This window comes from Nipponia nippon, unplaced genomic scaffold (genome assembly GCF_047370975.1).
Source record: "Nipponia nippon isolate SJK-2023a ecotype South Korea unplaced genomic scaffold, ASM4737097v1 scaffold_8, whole genome shotgun sequence".
Taxonomy (NCBI): Eukaryota; Metazoa; Chordata; class Aves; order Pelecaniformes; family Threskiornithidae; genus Nipponia; species Nipponia nippon.
The window spans coordinates 36,269,649-36,295,059 of record NW_028262402.1 but is presented as its reverse complement, the minus strand read 5'-3'; the positions used below and the strand labels follow the sequence as shown (position 1 = coordinate 36,295,059).

The 25,411-nt window shown below is 39.9% G+C and overlaps 1 protein-coding gene across 2 annotated transcripts in view; it reads right to left on the bottom strand.

The window, feature by feature from the left end:
- The window catches only part of MAMDC2 (MAM domain containing 2), a 63,001-nt gene that overhangs the window by 9,793 nt on the left and 27,797 nt on the right, over positions 1 to 25,411 (bottom strand). For both annotated transcript variants that reach the window (XM_087742013.1, XM_087742014.1), the window contains exons 3-9: positions 20,972 to 21,237; positions 20,164 to 20,248; positions 19,069 to 19,206; positions 16,531 to 16,787; positions 12,691 to 12,784; positions 9,903 to 10,049; positions 8,767 to 9,032 (exon numbers count right to left, since the gene is read on the bottom strand). In XM_087742013.1, the coding sequence (XP_087598139.1) occupies positions 8,767 to 9,032; positions 9,903 to 10,049; positions 12,691 to 12,784; positions 16,531 to 16,787; positions 19,069 to 19,206; positions 20,164 to 20,248; positions 20,972 to 21,237 (1,253 nt within the window). The remainder of the gene's footprint in view (positions 1 to 8,766; positions 9,033 to 9,902; positions 10,050 to 12,690; positions 12,785 to 16,530; positions 16,788 to 19,068; positions 19,207 to 20,163; positions 20,249 to 20,971; positions 21,238 to 25,411) is intronic.

Below are 25,411 nucleotides of genomic sequence, written 5' to 3'. Positions count from 1 at the left end.
TAATAAATGCATTCTGGTGAACATTTGTAATAAACTAAAGACATATTATAGTTCTAAACCCAAGAATCTTCAGAAAACCACACATGAAAGGGTGAGGTCAGTCCTCGTTTGTGAAACAACATTTCCACACTGTGGAATCATGTTGTAAGTGATGTTTTCCTATTGACATCATTGGGAGCAGGATCAAGTTCTTTATTCTTAAATTGCAATAATTTGTTCCATACAAGGTATGTAATTACCCACTGGATCCTGCAGAGAGCCCTCCATTTCAAAAGCATCGCAACAATAACTGTTGGTCTCTCGAAGGCCATTGAGCCAGTAGCCTTTGTACAATCAAAGGACTGATCTGTTTCAGTGGCACTTGTAAACTTGTTCAGCTTTGCCATCTGTAGCTTTAGCGTTACTAATTCGCCACTTGGCTTTTTGTGGTGTTGAGTGACACGCTGCCATGAGCAGACTTTATAATTGCACAGGGGTGGGGGCGCTTGTGCTTGGGAACGTGGAGTTTCCAGTATTCGCTATAGCAAATGTACTGAAATTGTTCATTGTCCCCTGGGCTTATTTTGTTGTTATATTCTTGATTTAGTTTTAAGCAATGTGGTAGAACATTTTTATTCACAGGTCAAATTTTATTCACTCTTTTGTCCTAAATGTCCTGTTTTTGTCATAAAGGAACATCTTTGACTATTTGAACTTTACCTACTAAAATTGTATCAATTTGGATTTACTCAGCTACTCATTTTCACCCTACGTGATCAGATCTCTGAATTCTTTCTACAGTCTTGATAGGACTATCTCACGATGCTTTTACATTTGTTCTTGTTTTGAATGAAAATATTTCCTAGGTCAATTCTTCCAAAAGAAATTTTTATGAAGTTATCTCATGCCTTGGAGAAGAGCATAGGGGGATCTTTGTGTTCAGCTCACACCTTCTTCATAAAACATGGCAGACAAACAACACACTAATTGTTTGAAACTAGGTAACAAATCTTCCTGGACTTGCATGCTATCTTGGAGGCTAAATGAAAAACATTATCAAATGCAGGCAGTTGTTGCCTGCGTTACTGAAAAATAAAACATATTTTCCTCTCATGTTTCTTTTTGTTCCAATAACAGGACACAGCCAGGGCATTAGTTTCCTTCCAAATCATTGCCCCGATTTCTGGAAGCTGGTTTGTTTATTTTCCAGTGCTTAATCAATGTTCCTGGCCTGCAGCCTCGAAGTATCAATAATCAGTTCTTAGCATTTATCCTGGATTATATCAGTAATGAGCAACGCCAGATGAGAACAGCTGGTAGAGCGAGCAGGGTTTCATTTTTCCCATAACACATTGTTGGGTTGTGCTGCAGACGCGGCCTGAGGTAGAAGGGACTTCTCATCCTTAGCACTCTGCATCTCTACAAGTAAATGTGAGTTAAAATGTATGCGTATGAAGTTTACCTGCTTTTGGAGGAAAGAATAGGACATGAGTAGGCTACCTCCATCAAGAACTATAAGGAAGGACTAATGGGGAAGCTTGTAAAAGGAGGTTTGGAGGAGCTGGACTGAGAACAGGAGAAAAGGAGAGAAGATGCCCTTGGGCCCCTATGGGTTCTGTGTATTTTCTTTCCTACTTGTTTATCCCAGAAAACATAGCTCTTGCTCAATTAGAGAGCCATACCAGCCAAACAAAAGAAAAACTGGGGCAGCAGCCAAGCTGGTGACTTAAAAGCAAGCTATGCCTCTGCAGCAAATTGATTTACCTGATTCCATCCTAGAGAATATTCCTACGTTTAAACTACATACTGTGTATCAGTGTTGACACAAAATTCAGTCTGTCACTTAGACACATATTTAGGCTCAATCTCTTAAAGGAGAAAGGCGGTTATAGTGGAGTCAGAAGTGGGTTTTTGTGAGAAGCAACTGTTGCAATTTCCATACAATGACACAAAACTCAGTATAATGAAATCCAAAAATAATTCAAGCACCAGAAACAAAAGTGTGACACGACACAAAGAAGCAGTCAAGATGTTTTCACAGAACAGGGAGCCTGACTTTTCAGTCATTTACACTAGTACACAGCCATATAAGTGTGTGAACCAGGGACCCATCACTGGCACAGGGAATGGGAGAACCATTCTGATTCTCCCAGGGATGCTGTTCGATACAAACCTTATCAGTGTAGCCCAAATTACTTTTAACTAGTTTAATTAAACTAGATTTTAAATGGCTTGTTTGGCTTAAGCAGTCAAAAACTCATTTATCAAGAATGCAAGTAAGCTATTAAGCCAAAATTAGAATGTCTGCAAGCTTCTGTCATTTAAAAGAAATTGATTTAATATGGCACTCTCCAGGCAAGTTCAATTTCTTGCCATGTAAATACAATGAGCTTTTGCGGGAAAAATAATGGATTATGAAAGCTTCTACATAAATAATTGGATAACATTGGTAATAAGCTTATGACACTTGAACAAATATTTTTGAAAATCTTTCCTGTCCAAGGGCAAATGGGTTGCAGAAACAAACACTGAAAGAGAAGCATAAAGCTAACAGAACAACCTCGGGCCACAGGCTGTTAATGCTACATCTATATTCACTGGATTGCACTGTCTAGTAGAGAATACTGACTGCACAGAAATGTGTACAGGACACTGATATCCTCAGCTGTCCCCCAGGGCCCTCCTAGATTTCCAGAAATCTGCTATTATGGCTCTATCCTCTTTTCAGTGAAACATTTTCCTTCGCTCTTTTTATAAGAGGGAAAGGTTCTTGCCTTTAGACTGAGGAGTCTTGTCAAATGATGTAGCATCATAGTATCACAATATTAAATACTCAGAACAAAAATTGAGAAAAAAAAACAAAATATCAGTTAAGTATCACAGATACCAAAAGGAGATACGTAATATTTCATGCAACATATCTCCTTGCTTAGCTACTGTGAAGATGCGGGCCACTTAGGTAACACTTTCTAACCTGAATAATTTTTACAGTTTCTAATATGTCATTTTCATAACCGTATATCAAACACCATAGACAGTAGGGTATACATTGTGCAAGCACTAATCCTACTATTTACAGACCCTAATGCCCTTATTTTAAATAGGCATTTCCAGTGACTGTTCTTTAAGAAATTTCTTGGTTTAGAGGTGAGAGAAGGACACAAGGGCTATACTATAAAACTGCAGCTCATTCCAACCTCTTTAGCTTGTATACCTTACCATGAGAAGACTGATCAAGGGTTGTGTCAGAACAGTACCAAAAAGCTCCTTTATTTGACGCAAGTGAGAGCTTTTCAGAGGAGGAGGAGATGAGGACTAGGATGTCTGCCCTCCTCCGCTTGATACTCGACTGGAGAACCGTCCCCTTTATACTAGTGACTCAGTCACAAGGATCTAGGACTTCATCATATATCCAAGATTGCTTTAGTTATTTACCTATGACTTCGGTAGACAAGTGGGAGACACAAATTTCTCAGCAGCAAAGAGAAACACTAGAATAATTAATATTGAGCAGCATCACAGTGATGAACAAAGGTCCAAAGACCCTCCTATCAAGCTCTAGGAAGGTGGAGGGGTGATAATGGATGTTTAGGGAAAACAGTACAAGATACAAATCAACCATAAAGCTATTTGTGCCGTTACATTATGTTCAGCCCCCAGAGAGTTGAAGAACTTGCTGACTGGTACAGGTCACACCTGTACCACTGTGTTTACGGTCACTGTGAGGTCTATTTTCCATGAATTTGCCTAATCCCTTTTTAAATGCATGTATCCTGTTGTCCTCCACAGCATCCTGCAGCAAAGGATTTCAGCGTTCAGTCATTCCCAAAGAAGTCCTCCCTTTTGTTTGTTTTAAAACGTGTAAATATTGAAATGCAACACTCAGTCACTTGATTTTGCTTTCTCACAACTGCAACTAAAATTAGTTATGGAGAACGTGTGAAAACAATGAACTCAAGGAAAGAGAGTGAGGGGAAAAAAAACATCAGAGAGGAAGAAAAGTAGACTGAAAGAATGAAAACCCAGGAAATTCTGCCACAACTACTCTGATGGAAGTAGGGTGGACTGTTATGATGCCAGCTACCTTTCTGAGGATTTGTTTTTGAACTCTGTGGGAGGTATTCAAGCACTACAGCGCTAGGTAACATTGCAAAAACTTGCATGAATGGATAAACAACATAAGATGTTTGCTTTTGAAAACCGAGCTTCAGAATGGTGAAGCAAATCTAGCAGAAATGAACAGATCGTATGTAAGTAGATCCAATTGCACTCAACCTTCATTTTAATCTAGGCATTTGGACTTTGTTGTGAAGTTGCATAAAAGAAATATCTTTCCATGGTGGCCTATACATGCGAACACATACACACAAAATTAAAATGCAGATTCTTGCTCCACGGTGCATGTGAGCGTCTCCAGGTTACGTATGCCATATGTGAATTTTTCTTTCAGTTAGCTCTGACATTTTACTGCCATGCATTGGCCTGGAAGATCAGTTTCAGTACATTCAATCAGAGCAAAAGAATCAACATATTTCACACTCAGATTTTTATGCTGCCCTTTAAGAGGGTTATACAAAAAATCATGAAGGGTTTCATTTATTTTAATAGATGTTAGGAAATTTTATTTTTATTTCTTCCTTCTCATATTTATTCCCTGGGCACTATGGAGTATAAAAACAATACTGTCTGTGTACAGGACCATAGGTACTTAGACTAAATAAAAGAGAAAGTGCCTCAAGTACAAATTGAGAAATCAGGATTTTAAATTTCCTGCCTTCTTGCTAGCATTATATAGCATATGTATTTGCAGTATGTACACATATATACATATATATATATATGTATAAACATTTATGACTTGCTTAGCTGGATCATACCCACCTAACCTTTTCAACGTGGTAGTTTCAAAGTGTCATATTAAAGCCTGTTGGCCAGCTTCACGTTTCCTGCTCACAGAACTCAAGCCAACAACCTGTGCCAGACTGCAGTTAGCTAATTCGAAAAGAACTTGCAAAAACCATTACACAAACCAAGAGACAAAAATCTGAGCCTTTTTATTGTCCTGATACAAACAAATACGTTATCAAAATTAAAACATATCAGACAGATTTTATATTGTTTTCAAAGCCTTGGCAGTAGTATTCATAGTAGAAGAAAGATGAAGGACGTAGGTAATCAGGTATTTTAGAACAGTTGTTTTCTGGCTGCAAAATCATTACAACCTCCAGGACTCCCTGGCCAAAGCAGCATAATGACTGCCTCGCTGACTTTCCTGGCCATTAAGGAACAGGCAGGAGACTGTTTACTGTTTCCACAGGCACTGACCCAATCTACAAGTCACACCCAGTAACCAAGAACTTGATCAGCCAAACTACTGTGCATGCCTACAACTTCTTATCATCCAAGTCTAGACATGATGCATCTCAGAAAACAACACAATAGGCACATCAGCCACCACATCTGTTTTAGAGGAAAGGTGGTAGCCCTATCTCATTTTGAGACCACCTCACTCCATTAGAAGACTGGTTTTTGCTTGCTTATAACATTGCCAAGACACAATGATTTCAGCTCAGACTTTCCATGCTGGGTCCTTGCTTCAGGCTTGTTTTGGAAGATTGAAACCAAAACAGTTCCATCATTTCTGAGAACAAGGCTAGGAAAAAAGGTTTTATTTTGCCCCTATTTAAAAAATTCTTTGAAAAGCTTGGGCACTCCTAGGCTTTGGAGTAGGAGCATGAAAAGTGTCAGGGTTTGGTCTTTGTGCCAGAACTGTGCTTTCTGTCAAGTCATTAGTTTTTGAAAAACTAAAATCTGTAAGAACGGGGACAAGCAGGGCAAATAGACTGGGACATGGACAGGATTACAGGGAAAAAAATTGGACTGTCCAGAAATGAGGAGTCAGGAGTAAGATGGGGAATGATGGGGGGCTGCTGCCTACAGGGCACGATAGATAAGACAAAGATGCATCAGTAAGGAGGCAAGAGATGCAAGGACAGGTTGGAGGAGACCGGACAAGAGAGGTCAAGCTTCAGTGAGCTTGTTTCTCTCATGTTTCTCTATACTGTCTCTCCCTCCAGAGCCTGAAGTGTAATCCCGGACTTGCTGGTTCCCACCACTCCTTGCTGTCAGGCAAAACGTGCTCTCATGCACCTCCACTGCTGGCCTACATTGAAGACAGCCATTGAAATCAGTATTCCTTGTCAGCTATTTCACTAGGTCCTAGGCAGGCACATCTTCACAGGTAACGAACCTAAGTGTTTATACAATGCCACACAGGGCTCCTTCATTTCCTTCTGTTGGCTTGGAAAAGAAGAAACAAAATAAAGCATGAAAGGACTTTTTAAAGTATTAAGGTTGAAAAGACTGCAAGGAAAAGCCAGAATAGGGTTCACCATGCAACTTCATTCAGGCCTGCTTATGAATATTACAAGCAGACAACTTGTAAATACACCAGTTTTTCACCCTTGCCTTAGGGCAAGCAGAGACATGCTTAAACTTTGGCATCATTTGTCTTTTGTATGCTACCTTCTCAGCCATAAACATATCTTGATATACTTTTCAATATTGACATGCTTCAGAAGTTCACCCATTGTCTTCCATGTACTATTTGTCTAAGGAAAACTTTATGCACTGATGGTGTATATACATACACAGCCATCATGAAAACCATAAAACTGTTATACAAAGTTCAGCACATTATACCTTGTGCATGATTTATTATGTACCAATGGCATCTACTAGATATGCAAAACTGCAAGTTAATCCTTTTTCTAAACCTAATTTAATCTTCCAATCCAGAAAAAAAGTGTGAGAGAATAGGTTTAAACCAAGGCTAAGGTAGAACTTCACCGCCCCCCTCTCCCCCTCCCACATACATAGTTATTTGGCGAAGGGATGTCTGAATTATGATATGCTGAACACATGCTGAGTTCTCTAAAGCCCAATAAATCTCACTTTTTGTCATATTTGAGGAATGCCTCCTCAACAGAAACATTTTGCAACTTGTTTCCATGGGAAAGAAGGCTTTCCCATCACAAGACCTGAATGACCCACTGAAGATTTTTGAGAATTGCCAGAGGCCAACAAACCCTCCTGCTGCAGAGCACGGGGTTTCTTCCCTCCTGCAGACATTCGCGATCAGAAACAGCAAGATATTCCCTTGACTTCTTTATTCTCCTCTGTGCTGCTGTTCCCATCTGTTACTGCCTACAGACAGATTGGTAACCACAGACATGAAAGCTGCAATTCACGAAAAGCTTTCCATCCCAGGCAAGCTTCTTCACAAGTGTTTTAGATATACTAATTTCTAGGAAAACATAAAAATAGTTCTTCATAAATTCATATTGGAAAAGATTTTCCATGTAAATGTCAGATGCTAAAAAAACTGCCACTTCCAAGGCTATAAACCACTTTTAACAGTCATGCTGAGCTGTCATCACTACTCATACAGTACACAAGCTACTGAACCTTTTTAGAAGTAATAAAGAAATACATAAACAGGAGATGGCAAAAGTATGTTAAAGCTTGCCTTTTTAACCAATACATTTTCATGATTTTAAAAAAATACAAAAATTCTTTACTGCAAATATTTTGGGATGATTCTGTGAGAGACTTTTCCGTCATGCACTTGCTGGGCATTAATAAAACTCTTTTTTTTTCTGTATCAGTTGAGAGGGAATTAGAAATTCTATTACGTTTTATGCATAAAAATCTCCCAGATGAGAGAAAACACTAGCCAACAATTATGACTGAAATTTTCAGCGTAAATTTCCCTTTTAACACAGTTAGGCAACTTTTTTTTTGGCGAACTGTGTATTTACTTCAAAGAAAGACACTTTTTTTTTTTTCCCAAGAAAAGTTAAACTCAATAACTATTGCAATTTCAAAAATTACTTTGTAGTGAGGAAAATGCTTAAGATGTTTGTCTTAATTTAGAAATACCTGAGTTACAAGACAAGCTTTCATTCATATGTTCATAGTACTATCACACTTTGGAAGAAAAGCTGGATTTATGTCATTGTCATCAGGTAGTAATCCATCTGGTTCTCCTTAGATGACTCACAGATAGTGAAAACCCGTTACAGAAATCAGGATAACCGCAGAAGTAGCGCCTACACAAATTTGTGTAAAAGTCAGCCTTTGTAAAAAGAGTGGAGGTGCCGAATAACAGCAGCTTGAGGCCTTACTCAGGAGGTGACGTGAAATATTATGTTATTCTTATTAACTTGCTGAGATAACAAAGTGACCTCTCCAACCAGACACTGCAAGTACTTCAAGTCCATTGCTCTAAATTACGCTGACTTCTGTTTTCATATTTTAACCCCGTGGTTGAGTTTAGGAAAGTAGGATCAGCTCCCCATTTTGACCAGAACTTACCAGTACTGACTTTTTAGATTAATTAAAATCTGTAATTGAATACAATGATGTGAATCACATAGGAAAGAAACAAACAAAAATGAATGAATGTGGAGCCTGCTGAGAAACCAAGACACAACCAGCTCTCGATAGAACTCCTTAAGTGAAATCTCCACAAATACTGTGACTACCGTTGAGGACACCAGGGCAACATTGCACCATTCCTGGTATGAAGCCCCTTTGTCAGGGCTCCCCTGGGAGCCAGGCTGTGAAGAAATACTCTGCTCCCTGCTGTGCTGCCTGAGGAACTCTATTTCACTGTGCAAGTATAGCTCACTTAGGATTAATCCCCAGATAACAAAGAACCCTGGGAGGAGAAGGCAAGGAAAATCTCCATCCAGAGTTCAGCAGATTTGAAGAGCTGGCTCTTACCTTGCAAGGCATAGGCTTTTTGAAGGAGATTTCAGCTTGAGTCCAAACTCCCTTTGGAGAGTCCAAGACGGACCAGATTTTCTCCTGAACGACATGATTCTCCTCAAAGATATAAACAGCAAGAGTACCACTCATTTTGAAAAACCCATATAAGGCATAATAAAAACGCAGGCAAAACTGCAAGTTTCCTGGCAGGGTCGGGCCATACAGACGTCCAATGTACCCAGGCTGTGATGTAAACTTTGTGTTCGCCAACAAGTAATAACCTGCAAGACAGCACAATTATTGGGTATTTCTAATACGCAATTAGCACAGCTGATTTGCTATTAAAGTGGCTTCCATTATTGCATCAGACTGTGGTTATAAAAACAGTTTCTACTGGCAGGAAACAGATTATCACACTCTGTTTGAAAGGAAATGAGAATTTTTCTAAAAGCATGCCAGCTACTTCAAGGTAAACTGGCACGTGGCTAAGTTACCAGAAATAAGCACTTTTCAAATTTACACTGAAAAATTTGCTGGCCTCACTGGAAACCTGGCTGTTTCAAGGGTACCACTCCGAGACTGAAGAATGAAGGATGGGGCACAAAGCCTATTATTCCCTGCACCAAGTATAAAGAGGTGAGACTTTAGCATATATGATTAAGAACCATGAATACTCTAGACAGAGAGATGTGTGAGTTTCAGAACTTATTAGCAGGCCTTTCATTACATGGCTTCACTACACAACACTTCACAGTTTTCTCTTAAAAATGCCAACTATCCTAAGCCTGGAAGAGCTAAGAGCACACTATTCCTCTATACTAAAAGTAATGCATTAAGCTACTATTATATTTGTTTGCATATTTTTGTGGAATCATCCCTTCAGTGACTACAGATCAGTACAGTGAAGATACTCTGATTTACAGCCCTGCATGACTATTCAATAGGTGACCTTCCCCCTTAACATGTGGGGAGGCACAGCCAGCGTCCCAGCTAGGACAGAGCGGTGTACACCGATTTTTAATGGCAGGAGGTTGCAGTGAGGCAATCTAACCAGTGTGCCAATGGCATTATTTAACAGAGTGAACAATGATACAGCAGGTTAACCTTTATATCCAGTTTGACTCTTCTAGTGAAAAGGAGTTTTGAATTACCAAACCCAGTAGTGTGATCTCCTGCTCTATACACGTTACGCTTCACTTTCACTCTGCTCCATCCTGGGCCATCTTTGTGATCCTGGTAAAATCTACACAGATCTTCCTCAAAATTGCAGCCTGCTTGGGCAGGATTGAAAGGAGTTCCTAAAAGATAGATGCATATATTCTGTTAGGAAGAGCACAGTATAATAAGCATAAGTATTTGAAGCAGAAGAATGCTGAAGTATACTCTGTTTCATCTTTCTTTGCATTACAGAAGATGAGCATGTGCAAAGATGTTATATGTATATCGTGCAAAGTTACAATGATATCAAACTATCAATTTTCTATTGCAAGTGGGTGTTATTTTCTTATATTTTTGCTGAAGCCGGGCAGAAACCTCCTTCACAGCCCCTTAAAATATAAATAAGCTACAGCTATTAAGAGAAGATTCCTCCTTGAGGAGGACATAATGCACAAAGACATTCAGACCATCTGTTTTCATCCTCCTTCTTCATTCAAAAGATATTTGGACAAAATGAGTGGAAGTACACACGTGTGTGTGCATGGATGTCATATTTTCATTTCAGTTTCCAAGGGGATAATTTTCTAACATCAACATTTAATATTCTTTTAAAGAGCACTTTTTTAAAACCCCTTTTGTAGTCATGTATAATATGTGGGCATATGCATGCTGTAAGTATGCAAGTCAAAGAGCTTTTGGTTCATGTAACCACCTCATGGGTACTGACCTCTGAAGCTATGCCTCACTCATTTTAGCACTGCAGCAAGAAAGCTGCACCGTTTATATGAAAGTTGATTAAAAGCTAAGCTCCCCAGCCCTGCTGATGGCTCCTTCTTGATCTGCAATGTGGAATTCATGGGTCAGGATTTGCTTTAGTCCAAAAAAATCCCCTCGGTGAACAGTTCCTTTCCAGTAAAACACTTCTACTTCTTTAAAAGCCTCATCAGTCACTTGTACCAGATGCCTGGGGAAGGAGAGGCACAACCCAAAGCCATCATGCAATTTTTGGCTACATCAGGAGTCAGGATCCTGTGAGCATCGCTCTGCCGCAGCATGCACGACCCTTCTGCATGAAGACTAAGAGGGGCTTCCTGGCAAGGGCAGGGACACAGGCGATCAGCTTCAGGTGATGAAAAATTTTGGTGATGCTTGTGGTCTCTTCAGCCTCAAATAAGCTAGATCTAAGCACTGTCCATATGTCTTTCCCTCCCTACAGAGAAAAAGGAGGCAGCCCTGGCCTCCCCCCACTGCTTTCCTAGCTAAAGAAAACACAGTTGGAGGACTACCAGGTCCATGCAGCATTAAAGATTCATTCTTTGGTGGGCAAGTTTAATACTCTGGTACCTTTTCCCTCCGTTTGGCTAACACTGAGACCTTTGTTGACCAAAATTTCCAGAAAAATAAGGAAAAAACTTAATGCTGTTATATACACTGCTATGGTTGACTATAAGGAGAATGAAGATCTCTTGCTTTTTAACATCTCTACTCAAAACAATTGAAGATGGAAATTGGAGATAAGTCTGAAGGATTAACCAGCTTTGTTGTAGTTCAAAAAAATGTAAAAAAATGATTGGCATTCATTTCTCAAACAGAAAAAAACCACAAGAACTTCAAAATCAGAGTTAGTAGGCAAAGTTCTAGCTGAACCTGTAAAATTTACAAAAAGTCAGAGTAGATCTGAACTTGGGCCGTGATAGCATGACTAAATCACGGTTGGGGCAGAAAATACTATAAAATTTATCCCATACCTCAACACATATAAGCCACCTGAAAATTAAAATGGAAAACACAGATGAGCACACAGCTGCAATCCATGGCATACTGCAAACATAACTCAGGGTTTTTGTTGCAAAACAAAGCAAAAACAGGCATTGAGGAGTTAATGAAACAACTACTCAGCCAAGAATCATGGATTAATAACATATCTGGAATCTACCTCCTATTGATACTTGAGCAGTGCAGGTAAAGCTAGCAGAGACTCCAAGCAGATAAAAAAGGGAAAAAAAATTTCTTTTTCCTTGATCACTTCAAAACATTAGCCAAAAATTCAAACTTGTGACCAAAAGAATGGATGAGCTTAGTGGGAAACCCCTAATCTACTTTTCACTATTGCTTAGTGCTACAGTAAAACCCAAGCAACCAGTACACAGCTACTTAAGAGGCTGCATTCACAAGTGACAAAAAGTCCTTCATCCCAAGTGCCTCTACAGCAGAGGTCACGTGGATTCAGCTGACTTCTGCTGCTGTGAAAACCTCATAAAATCGTCACAGACACACCACTCTGAGATAAATAATACCTCCCGGAAGAGTGAAGACAGGAAGGCAAGGCTCCTGTTTTGGCTCTGAAGAACACCTCAGGGCATGTGCCGTGGAAGCAGATATTCCCTGCATCGGCAATAACGAAAAGCCCAGAACATTTTCTTCTTCATATGGTCACACCTGGGGAAATCCCCCTCTCGTCTGTGACAGGCCTGAAAGTGGTAATTTATTCAAAAGCTGGGGTGATGCAAATACAGCGTTCAGTCCAGTGCTTCAGTTGCAGATCCCTGAGGCAAGGTCTTTGGAGAAGAAGCATTAAGGACTGGTTTCTGGATCAAATGAACGGCATTAGTGTTTATCTCCTGTTTTGTTGCCAGGAGTAAGAGGAGCCCAATGGTGCTGGTCAGTTGAGAAGGTAGCGTCTGCACATCACTATCAAATATTGCAAGTACCGACAGATGGTTCAGAGGAGCAAAGCAAAAGGGGAAAACAAGGAAGGTAAATAGCAATAAGAACTCATACCTGTCTGATTGCTGCAGTAAACCGGAGAGAAAGAAATGTCATCAAGGGCAACATAACCTCCCTTGGCACTATTGAAAGCAACTTCAAATATTACCTGGAAATTACAATCGTTTGTTATTCATCTACCATATACACAACAATAATTTTGGTACACATCTTCATATTACAGAATTCTGATCGGATGTACCAGACAGACTCGAGGGCATCTCAGACAGGTGTTGGGACCAATTAAATTGTATCACTTATTAGGGATATAAATCAGAGCCTGACCCTGGCACCACATCTTTGCCCACTCAAGGTCAAGTAAAAAATCAAGGGGAACATAGCTCTTCTGCTGCTTTATGAAGCATCAGTTTGAAAGATGCAGTAAGGTTACTGTCGTGATACCATACAAAGCCAGTATTCAGGCTCATCAGTCTGTACTGACTATAACTCCAAACCTGCCTAATTATTACTGTAGAATCTGTCTGGATCAAGAGCTAAAAACAAACTGTGTGCGTTACTCTGATGTTACAATATGTAGTTTTACTGTTTTCTCTAAACATCCTCAGACACTGAAACCCATGCCTTGGCATCAACTGGCAGGGAAGATTTCCTTTAAAAAATTTAGTTAAGATAAGAACCAGAAAAGCTATCATTATGTTTTGTTCACCACAAAAATCAAACAATGTTTGTACTTAGCCGTTCTCAAGGGACATAATTTCCTCAAATAAGTGGAGAACAGTCCGTAACTCTTGAGGAAGTGTCTTAAAATTTCTCTTAAGTATCAAAGCTCTGAGTTACAGGAAAACTTTGAGAAAAGGCCTGAATCACAAGGCAACCCCAGGGACAAAACAAGGATATAAGGACAAATGCTTCCAGAGTGAGATCCTGTTCAGTGAAAGCAATGCCTGTGATGTCTCGCCTAGGGATCGGAGCCAAAATAGGAGAGCGGTGAAAGAATCCTGAGCAATTTCCTTTAGCCGGATGAAACAAAGAGGAAGATCCTCTTGAAGCAACTGAAGAAATTATATGCAAGGTCTGATCTTATTTCTATGAAGTGATGTCTCAAATAATGACTGTGCTGGATTACATAAAAATTCCTGGAGCAGAATAAAGGCCCATCTAGCCCAGTGTCTTGTTTCCAACAGAGATCACCTGCAGAAAGAACTGAAGCCAATGACAAGTTTTCAGTTCTTCTTCTCTCACATTGCATTCCTGATGGATTCTTTCTTTCCCATTAATTTGTCCAACCAGTTTTTGAACTGATCAGAATAATGGTATCCATCGTACGCTGTGGAAGTGAGTTCTACAGTTACGTGATGTAGGAAAAAATCCTCCCTTTGGTTTACTTTAAAACTGTTACCCGGTAATTAAGAATTTGGAGCAGCAACATAAATCATGAGAAAAAGGGAACAGTTAATCTTTTCTGTATCGTTCATGATTTTTATGAGCCTCTACCATATTCCACTTCAGTCATTTTTTTTTACAGGCTGAAAACTGTTATTTCATTAACGTAACTTCTCCATACTTTTGATTATCCGCATCTCCCTCTTGTAGTTCTAGGATATTCTTTTTTAACTGAGATGGTGGGAGTTTCATACTCTGCTGAACACAGGGGTATCCTGTGCATTCATCCAATGGTACGACATCCTCTGTTTTGCTATTTATTCCAGTATAGACAGTTTCTAACATTCCGGATGGCTTTATGAATGACACTAAGAACTGAGAGGATATTTTCACCGTAATGGCAAGCTCTAAGCGATCATTAATTAATTTCCATCTATAGTGCTAGGACTGTTTTTCCCCTTGCATGTTACTTTATATTTATTGAATAAGTAATTCACTTACCATTCAGTATTATGAGACTTTATCAGATCCAATTTCCTTTCCCGTACCCTTTGAAGTCTGACAATTCAAATGGATGGCTTGGCCACTAACTTTGTAAAGTATAAAAGGACTACGTAACATCTGATGAAAATTAGCTTTACCCCTAAGAATTTCTGAAAATCTGCAGGCTTATGGTGAATTAACAAATAACTTATGTGGAGTTAAAGAAAGTAGAATGAAAGCCGATTTATTTGTAATCCTAGTATTAGAAGTATATATATAGGGAGAGACTATATATATATATTAAAAAATTACATATATATGTATAAAATACATATTATATATTTGTATGCATGTGTCCTGGTTTCAGCTGGGATAGAGTTAATTTTCTGCTTGGTAGCCTGTATGGGGCTGTGTTTTGGGTTTAGGATGAGAACAATGTCAATGATGATACACTGATGTTTTGGTTCTTGCTAAGGAGTGCTAAGTAGTTGCTAAGTGGCGCTCACATGCCAAGGACTTTTCAGCTTCCCATGCTCTGCAGGGTGCACAAGAAGCTGGGAGGGGGCACAGCCAGGACAGCTGACCCCGACTGGCCAAAGGGCTATTCCATACCGCATGATGTCATGCTTAGTATATGAGTGGCAGGAGCTGGCCGAGGGAGGGGCAATGATCGCTGCTTAGGGGACGTGCATCGGTCGGCAGGTGGTGAGCAATTATACAGTGTATCGCTTGCTTTGTATTACTATTATACTATTATTACTTCTTATTGTTATTATTACTATTACTACTGTTCTATTTTTATTTTACTTTAGTTATTAAACTGTTCTTATCTCAACCCATGAGTTTTCCCCTTTTGCCCTTCCGATTCTGTCCCCCATCCCACCGGTGGGGGAGTGAGCAAGAGGCTGCGTGGTGCTTAGTTGCTAGCTGAGGTTAAACCACGACAGCATGTAAGTATATATGTGTATATATAATATATATACGCTGTTTATTCCAATCTTCTATTTATATATGTATTAGATATAAGAATATCTGTTTTACATATATATCAAGATATAATGTACACCACATATATACACATACATACATATTTTTATACATATATATGTGTATGTGTGTGTTTATATATTTTTTTTATACATATATATATGTATTTATATAAAAATGTTTATTCCAGTCTTCTAAGGTTTGGGGTTTTTTTCAGTAAACACTAGGGAATAAAAAATTCCATTTCTTTTCCTGACACTCTTGAAATTAGTTATAGTAACCATAGAGAGCTGGCTTTCACATCTAAGGACTACAGTACTATTAGGACCCAAGTTTGGACTCTATCTTATGAAAGCACAGAAAGACTGAATTGCAGGAGTGTATAAGGTAGAGAATAGAGCTCAAATATTTTTTAAAATTTTTCTTCTGCAGTGGGAGGCATGCATTATTTTATGACAGTCAGCATCCTCAAAAATGGATCAAGTCACAGAAATATGGGACTGAGAGAACATTGACATTATTTAGTAGGAACTGGGAGACTTCACATTAGTAGGAGCCTACAGCCTCCCAAGGTATTCTGTGTACGCACTTCATCACCTGACTTCATCTTTCCTGAAAATCAAGCACCAGTATGGAAAGTGATTCCTCCTTGACCCTTATGCAGTGGTCAAAGGAAACAACAGATCGCCAGCATCTTTATAATCTTTATAAAAACTTCTTCACCGAAAGGGTGGTGAAGCATTGGAACAGGCTACCCAGGGAAGTGGTTGAGTCTCCATCCCTGGAGGTATTTAAAGGACAGATAGACGTGGTGCTCGAGGACATGGTATAGTGATGGACTTGGCAGTGCTAGGTTAACGGTTGGACTCAATGATCTTAAGGGTCTTTTCCAACCTTAACGATTCTATGATTCTATGATTCTATAATGATATTTCAGATACTGGATGGCCACTGCCATGTTCCCAACTTGGCCTGAGTTGGCACTGATGTCTGATGCAACCTGGAAGTCATAGCTGGACTGTACAGGAATGATTGCTTTACCTCCATGGGGTATGGCGCATTGAAGTCAACTTCTGCTAGCACCCAGTCTGCACTCAGTGCACTCTCTGTTTTCCAGATCTCTTCATAAAAGCCACTCGTGTCTCTCAAGTAAACAGTAAAAACAATGCTACTTTCCTGCTTAAGTTGATAATAAAAAGATAAGCACCCAGACATTGGGGTCGTGGTCTTTGGTGAGATTAGCTGGGCCACTTCCTGAAAATGTTTGACATAAACAGAGTCCACATACATGTAGTGACCTAAAAGTATAAAAGAAACTTGGTGTAAGGACACTCTTTAAAGGACACCACTTACAAGAAGTATCAGGAGATGGGCAAGGACTTGACGTATCTCTATGACCTAGACAACAATGGTTGATTCCTAGGAAATTTTAGTAATTCTAAGAGATTTTTTTCTCCTTTCCTCCTATGTGCAACCCGAAGTTGTTCGGCTAAGATACCACTGGCAAAACAGTCAGTCTCAGCTCTTCTTAAGTCTTTATTTGAGACCTTTATATTAAAGAAAGTAATAAACTCTCTGAATTTTAGGACCCATTCATAAATGGAAAAATGTGTTACAACTGATTAAATTCCTTGCCTCCCAACAGCTCAGTATAGTATTTAGTCTTTTTCCAAGTGCAGCTTTTACTGAGGCAACCCAAGTATGTGAACAAGACTATAAGCCATGTGTTTCCTCACATGTTTTACTCAGCAGTTCATTTAATATATCAAATGAATTGGCAAATAACCTTTATTCTGTACATTTCGCTGCTTGTATAATTCTGCTTGGTCTATCTAGGATTTGGTTTCTAAATGCTTTATCATTTTTACTGAATAGACTGATTTTTTGTAAAATCCTTAAAAAAGACTTTTGGGAGATGTTAATAAACAGAAAAATGCATTACAGATGAGCAGACTCCCTCCCCCTACAACAGCCCATATGACCTGCAGAATTTTCAAAGGGTACAGCTTCTCAGACTTTGATTTTGGGAGAGCTATCTATCTCGATTTAAACAGGACACATCCATGTGCACGGATATGCTGTGCATCTGTAGTTTTTCTTCTTCTACACTGCATCGAACAGTATCAGCTGATAAACAGAAAAATGGTTCTTCACCAATAGAAAACTTAGAGGAGAATAAAGTGTCAAACTGACAAGGTACTTCATCATGGACACTGCAAACTGTGCCATTACGTTTGTATCTAGACCAGTATGTTAATTAGCTAGTAGTGTTCTCAAACCTGGAGATGTCACTTCTCGCTTCACGCCAGTGGAAGGAGGGGAGAGGGCTTGCTTGGCCGTGGGTCTCCTCCAGCCTGCCCACTGCCAGGACACTGGTGACACTTCACTGGTACTTGCCTGAGAAGTTCTGGGATTCATTTTTGCTCTGCAGTTTTACCACATTTCATAGCTTAATTACGATCTCCCTGGCTGGTGTACCTTCATAGCACAAGTCTTGCAAAAAGAAGTCTCTTCTGTGACTTTTGGCTTCTCAGTCGATGGTCAGCAGTGAGGGTTTGGTGTGAAAAAGAAACACTGTGGCTACAAGAAAACAGATCCCTCCCAGTTGGCGGCATTTCCTATCACATACAGTACTTTATTTAATAGGTAGAGCCACTGTCTGCTGTTGAAGTTGTGGTGAGCTAAACTTCCATCAAAATTTTACCAGCATTTAGGTGCCATGGGGTGATGCAGGGCCGGACTGACACTCTGTACTCAACTCACACAATTGTGAAATAAATAAAAAGGCACAGCGGCATGAGTTAAGGAAAGAGGATCAACCCTGCTTTTCATGATGTGATTCCTTGCGCTGTCACAAGCGTCACGTTGTCTGAGACACACGGTGTGCTGCAGCAGCCAGATCTCCCGACTGTCACCTGCTGCGGTACTTCACGCAACACTACAACAAAGGCTAAGATATCCCCCAGCCCTTCTCTAGGACTATGTAAAATGTTCTCCTCTCAACAAGGTGGCCAGGACAAGCATTTCGTACAGGGCAAGTGCTGAAAATCCTTTAAGTGTTTACAGCATTCTGCCTCCAATGGACTGTATTAACAGCACCACATTTGACTGAAAGGAAAAAAACTCCTAAACTGTGCAATTTAACTCAAGATTCTCCAAACGTGTTTCAACCCCTTAGCTTCCCTACTCAACTTTCCCAATAGCCATTGGAAAGAAAACCCCTGCCAGATGTACAGAGCAGCGGTACAAGATTTTAAAACTTATTGTGGCCCATACTTTTAGAATCCACAGAAAGATTAATTTTCCCCCTTTTCCCAAAATTTCATCCTTATTTTGAGTAATTTTGAAGCTTAGCAAAGGGCATAACAACCTTATTATAAAGCTTATAGGAAATTTTGTGTGAACTTCTGCAAATTCCCCCCAACTTTTTCTAATCCCTTTTTTCATATAAGTCATTCTTACCCCGTCCGATGCCAGGAGAAAAGAAAGAACTCACATAATAATTTGCAGTATAAGAGTCATACATGGATCACAGACTCAAATTTTCCACAATATTTCTGTTTTACATTTGTTGCTTACCCAGTTCACTATTAAGTGTGTGGTCTTTGGGTAGGATAGACTGAGAATTGCGAATGTTCCCTCCACCAACAAACCAGTTGACATTGGGGTTCCAGCGGTTCACGAAGCCACAAAGATGATTTTCTTCAAAGTCACATTCTGCAATTGCAGACATCAGCAGCTCAGTGCACACATTTTCATTACAGAAACTGGAAGAGAGGCTACTGCTAAGCACTGACCTTGTTTTACGTATGGCAGAGCAGATAACATGTATATTTATAAAACTGGACACAGCACTTAACAGCTTATAATAAATGGAAGCAAACTTAGCCACAATTTTTGATCAATTTTTGATAAAATTCTCATTTCCATCCGGTTTGGTCCGATCTATTTTTTCATTATTTGGCAATATAGGACTGCTGTAATTTAGAACCAAACAAAATAGATTTAAAATATACCACTTCACAGTATTAAATAGTCAGAGCAGAACTTCCACTTGTAAATCAAGGATGGCTAGAAGCAAAGGAAGACTAGTATTTCATAGCGGTAATGAGATTGCTTTGCTTCCTTCACAGAGCCAAAGAATTGTGACAATTCGGTTGGACTCCACCAGAGCTCTCCAGAAATGCAAAGGTCTCCCAGCCTCCTAGCCACTGAACTTCATTAGCGGTTTTTGGCAAATGTCATGAGGAATTAGCAGTAATTGTAAATATCAACAGAGTCTTGACTCTGCAGCCTGCAAGATGCCACTGTAAGGAAGCATGAGCAGGCAGACAGCAGAAATAATGTCACAGCTGTTATGTCTAATATTTGCAGCACTCTAGTTTTGTGAAAATGTAACACTTGTTCCTGCTTGAACAATAAATAGCTTTAGAATTAATTATGGTATGTGAAATATCTATATATATATATCACAGAGACAGGTGAATAAAAACACGTATTAGTGTATGCAACCTTAGCTTAAAAAATACCTATATCAAATATGGCAGCCTACTTTCCAATAAGGAAAAAGCCATTGTCTTTTTTCTAAACCCAGACCTTAATTCAGTTTTAAAACTGCCAACAAGGCACTTTTTTCTATGCAGAGAATATGAGAGCTGAGGAGACAGTACTTACCAATACAATATCCAGGAGTTATTTTAATTTCAAAAACTGCTATACTGGCAGATTTATCTTGTCCCATTTCACCTTCCAGTACAATCTGCACAATACAAACCAAACTGTAAATTTTAGGGTTTCAGTATTTCCATTATCACCCTGGACATTTAAACAGGATAAACAGGAGAACAAATTAAATATATGTGAGGGGCTCATCATCCTTACGGTCAGGAGAGGTGCTTTTGCTGGAAGAGCTTGGCAGAACGCACAAAAGATGGAGCCAATGCCCTTCCTTGAGGACAGAAGGCACACTGAATGACAATGAGACAAGGCCAAAAAATCCCACACTTCATATAAGAGTATGAGACTCCAGATTCCTCAGCTGTGGCTATACAGGACGTTATTGTGAGAGATGCGCCGTGGTGGGTTTTGGGTAGAAATACTCTCCTCTCAGCTTCTGACTCCTCCCAGAAGGGCAAAAGGACAGGAATGAGTGAGCGCAGCTGCAGCCCCACAGACCTGCGAGGTCCCGTATCTGCTGCAGGACTCCAGCAGCTCCGCAGGGCTGCCACGAGGTGAGGCATCCTCACTGCACGGCTCAGCTGGCCGAGCTTTCCCGTGAGCCGCACCACGCGTTCGCTGGGAAGAGCTCTGACTGCCTGAGTCGAGCCAGCTCTGCTCGCTCATTTTAGGGACAGAGGGGTTGGCTGACTCACAGCCCTAGAGGTGAAAGCCAAGAATAGGGCGCAGAGCAGTTCAAAAAGCAGTTCGTGGACCCCAACACACGCACCATAAAGCCTGTGGCGTCTTCTAAAATCGGGCTTACCTTGTACTTCTTTGTGCTGTTCGTTAAATCTAAGCTAGCTATGAGCCAGCTATCTGAAGGCTCCTTGGCTGACCATAGCAAACGATCAAAGCTCTCTCCTTCCTGCCTCAGGTACAGGTTCAGCCTGGCAGGATCAGGGGAAGTCTCTGAAGTCGTTGCTATCTGATAAATCAGTCTGATACAGCTCCACTCCTCCGAGTACAGCTCAGGGCTGGACAGCACTGCTTTCTCACCCTCGTAAGATGTATCCACAGAAATGTAATGTCCTGGGAACAGACACACATCAGAATAATAAATGTCAGAGGCTTTGCTTTTGCATCCCTGGACAAAAGTACTTATTTATAAATAGGTATTGGAACAGTTGTCCTAGGGCTAGGTCAGGAGATTGAGACCGCCACTCATTCGTTGAGCAAGTATATTTAGGAATGCAGGAATATTTAGTTGGTTTACAGATTAAAACTTTTTAACTTCATTTTTATAATTTAGATTTTAAAACAATACATAAAAAAGACATTGCAGCCAAAAACTTTTAAAGCATTTCTGGTGTCAAAGAAGAGAACTAGAAAGACACTCTTCGACTAGTAAAACTAACATATACAAATCTGCTGATTCAGAAAAGTGCTAAATGTAAAGCTACATTTAAACATATCAGCAGTCTCAATGGGATTATTTCAAAATTAGTCTCTGGATGGATATTTTAGGAGCAGGGCCTAAAACATAACCTTGTCTATAAAAACAAAAGAAAGGCTGTGATGACAAGCTAAAAATGCACAAGGAGGCCAAAAAAAAAGCCAAAGAAGCAACATATAGAAAAAGGAGGCAACAGTAAATAAATCACAGTGAAACAGAAGCCTGATCCTGCAGACTTTACTAACACATCAAAACCAAGATCAGGAGAGTAAAACAGGATACAGGAGTCACAGAAACCTGGAATGCAATGCCAGAAACAAGCGAAACAGAGAGAGAAAGACAATTTTTAAAAACCCAACAAAACAAGTTAGGACATCCATGTCTGAAACATCATCCCATAGATGATCTGGAAAATGAGCCTCGTAACCTAGTGGCAATGTAAATCAGACAAATCCCATTCCTGATACTAATTCTCAGCCAGGCTGCAAACAAGAGTCGTAAGAGCTGTCAGAGACTGTCGAGTCAGCCCTTCACCCAGCAGCACATCACACCTATCGTCTTTAGACTCCCCAGAGCATCTATTTCTTCTTCTTTAATCTCATTTCACTTGACCACAGAGCTTGGCTCAGTTTCCACACATATGTAAGCACATGCTTAACTTGGACACATCAGCAGTCAGACTGATGTTAAATATATTGCTTGCCTTTGAGGCACACCGTCCCCTCCCAAATCTTGCCTGAACCCTCCAACTCTACCAAGCAACCCTGGGGTTGCTTCCTAGGAGCTCCTCTATTGCCTTTTCAAAAGTATTCTCTCTGATGTGAAAAACATCATCCGCATGGACAGTCACTGCCCCCCGCAAGGCAAACAGCAGGTACAGATCTGGTCTATGACGTTCCCAAAGTCCTCTCCCGTACGCCCCCGGGAAGATGCCAGGAGCGGGCAGCATCTCTGACAACACCTGATTCCTTAGGCGGTGCATGTTACAGCATCCCCCTGCATCTGCTCCCTCTCTCACCTGCAGACACTGTGCACAGCAACCCATTTGTACTGTACATTTTTGTTTAACAGATGTAAGATAAATGATTGCTACTTACTTTGGGGGTAGATGCAGCCCTAAGCTTTATAAGGGGCCGTGTAAATACAGAAAAGCTACATTTTCTTTCCCTTTTTAGGGAATGGAATTTTTTTGCCTCTTACCATAATTTCTCTTTGTATCTTCTGTGTCTGCTTTTAGTCTCTTGGAGGAATATACAAAATCACTGGTTAAGTAAGAGTAACTTGTTACTGCAGCAGCATATGAAAGAAAAATAAACACAGGAATAAATATTTAAAAATAGGCACCTAATGTGCCTGCCAAATATTTAATCTGCCACTACATAAAATGTGAGTGCATAAAACATCCACTTGCATACAGATACCCACTTAGTTCACAAGAGTTAGCATGCACAGTATTTATTTGCTGACATGTGCTAGTCCACGGTATGCATTTTTTTTCACATGCATGGAGGATAGAGGGAAATCACAAGGCTCTATTGGAAGTCAAATGCTTCTCACACATTTGTGTTTAATTGATATAAGTGGCAATATCCAGTTTAGACGAGGAATCTGTGTTTTTAGGCTAGTCTGAATTTGGATCATTTTGCTTAGAAAGAAACCTACAATTCAGAATCCATGCCTGGCAATTTCAGTTTAGATTTCAGTCCTATTTTTGTCTGAACTTTATGAGAAACCCCATAGGAAACAGAGCCTTCTTATAATATTCATCTTTTTTTTTTCCAGAAATAAATTAGTGTCGACATAGGAAAACACATTCACATGAAGACCTCAAATTACCAGCTATGAGGCTTAAATGGCTGTCTGGATTTAAGACTTAATTATAAGTAGACTAAGGTTCTTCCACAAAAATAGTGATTTAAAAGAGAAAGAAAACCTCTTAAGAGTTTTCTGTCAGGATGATTATGTTACTATAAACTTGATTCTGCGTTCTCTGTTTGCTGTACACTTGCTCTCACTTGGTCTGATTCCCCACTGACATGAGAACAAAGATCATGAACTCTCTTTTTAATCAGTTTTGTTTTTTTTTTTCCAGTTGTGCTTTTTTAAAAGATTAATTTGACCTATTCATTAAGTTCCCAGAACTTAGAACGGAGTGCTCTCACCCCCAGGCTGCTAATCATTTTAGCATCTTCTGGAAGTTTAAATGTGTGATTGGCTCCACAGAAATCAATGGGAGCACTGATAGAGAGCTTTATGTGTAAGTTTAAATGCCTTGCTAATCAGGATCAGGGAGCCTGGCACTTTGCAGTATCAAGCTCAGAAAATGCTAATATTAAACTTCTTCCAAATGAATGCTGGCATTGACTAAATGGCTTTTATACTAAACTGTATTTCAGTAACAGCAACGACATGTGCCATTGCTGCAGAAAGGAAGGTCTCACAATGCAGACCTCAAGGACTGACACAGAGCAATTGTGAGAGCAAATCAATGTGAAGAGAGGGTTCCTTGGAGTAAAGAAGCAGACAACTTTCCACGCTTCTTTGTGGGAGTAACAGAAGGATATTTAGCAGTGTATAGAGAATTTGATGAATGCACAGTGCTGTAGCCTGAAATCTCTCATTAAAAATGAGCTTCATGCAGCTTCACTTTGCAGCATGCCACACGAGCTTTTTCCTCAAAATCCTCCTCCTCCAAATGCCCATAGTGCTTAATTTATAGCAGTCATTCAGCAATTTTCAAGAGAGGGCTACTCTTCAAAATCACAGGAAAGCAAAAGAGGTAGTCACAAAATGCTAGGAAAAGCCTGATGACACAGAAACACGAGCATACAATTTCTGGGAATTACTTGCTCAGGGGGTAGATGCATCCCTAAGCAGTATAAGGGGCTGTGCAAATACCAGAAAGCTGCACTTTCTTTCCATTTTTAGAGAATGGCATGGTTTTTTGCCATTATGGTGAAGACACCATACAAGCTTCTCCACAGATGACAAAAGCCAGGGACCACTACCTACCTTTGATTGCTAACAGCTAGCAGTTCCCCGGTGAACGCAAACACCTACAGCCAGGAGAAGAGATGGGAGAAAAGGGACTCCCAGATGTATTTCACTCACCACTCACTCACTACTCAGGCTGGCGAGTAATGCACTTTTTACCCACTTTCCTACAATGACTTTCTAGCTACTGCGTAACTTCCCCGTCTTGTCCTTGACAGCTGAATCAAACTGTACAGGACCAAGCATGCGTTCATTTTACATTCCTCCATGCCCAAGCAAAAGTATTGAGCCCAGGGGGGATTAGGACCCAGTGCTTCAAACCTATCCCTCCTCAATGCAACTATGCATTGCGGCAGTAAAACTCGCAAAATGAGACCTTTAAAATCTTTCTGTATGCAGGTCTCTCATCTTGCTGCTCTAATAAGCAGTTCCGTACAGAGTCTCTCTCAATTACAGTTGGTGATACATTAACTTTATGAGTCATTCACCCAAATTTTCCAAATCTGTATTTAATTTTTTTTTATTTACTTAACAAATAGGCATCAATACATCAGTCAGCAGTGATTATATCAATGGCTTAGGGGAAGGGGGGTTGAAACCAGCAACACTACTTTATCCCCAAAACAGTGCAGAAACTACACTGATTACTTTCTCTGTAAATAACACAAACAAGACAAAATGCCAGACACTGGCTAATAAACTAAACCAAATTCCATTGACAAAATGAAAAAAACCAACTGGGATAACTAAAATTACCAGTTAGCTTTTCAATGATATATTTCCTCTGTAACAATTTGGAAGGGTAACCACAGACAT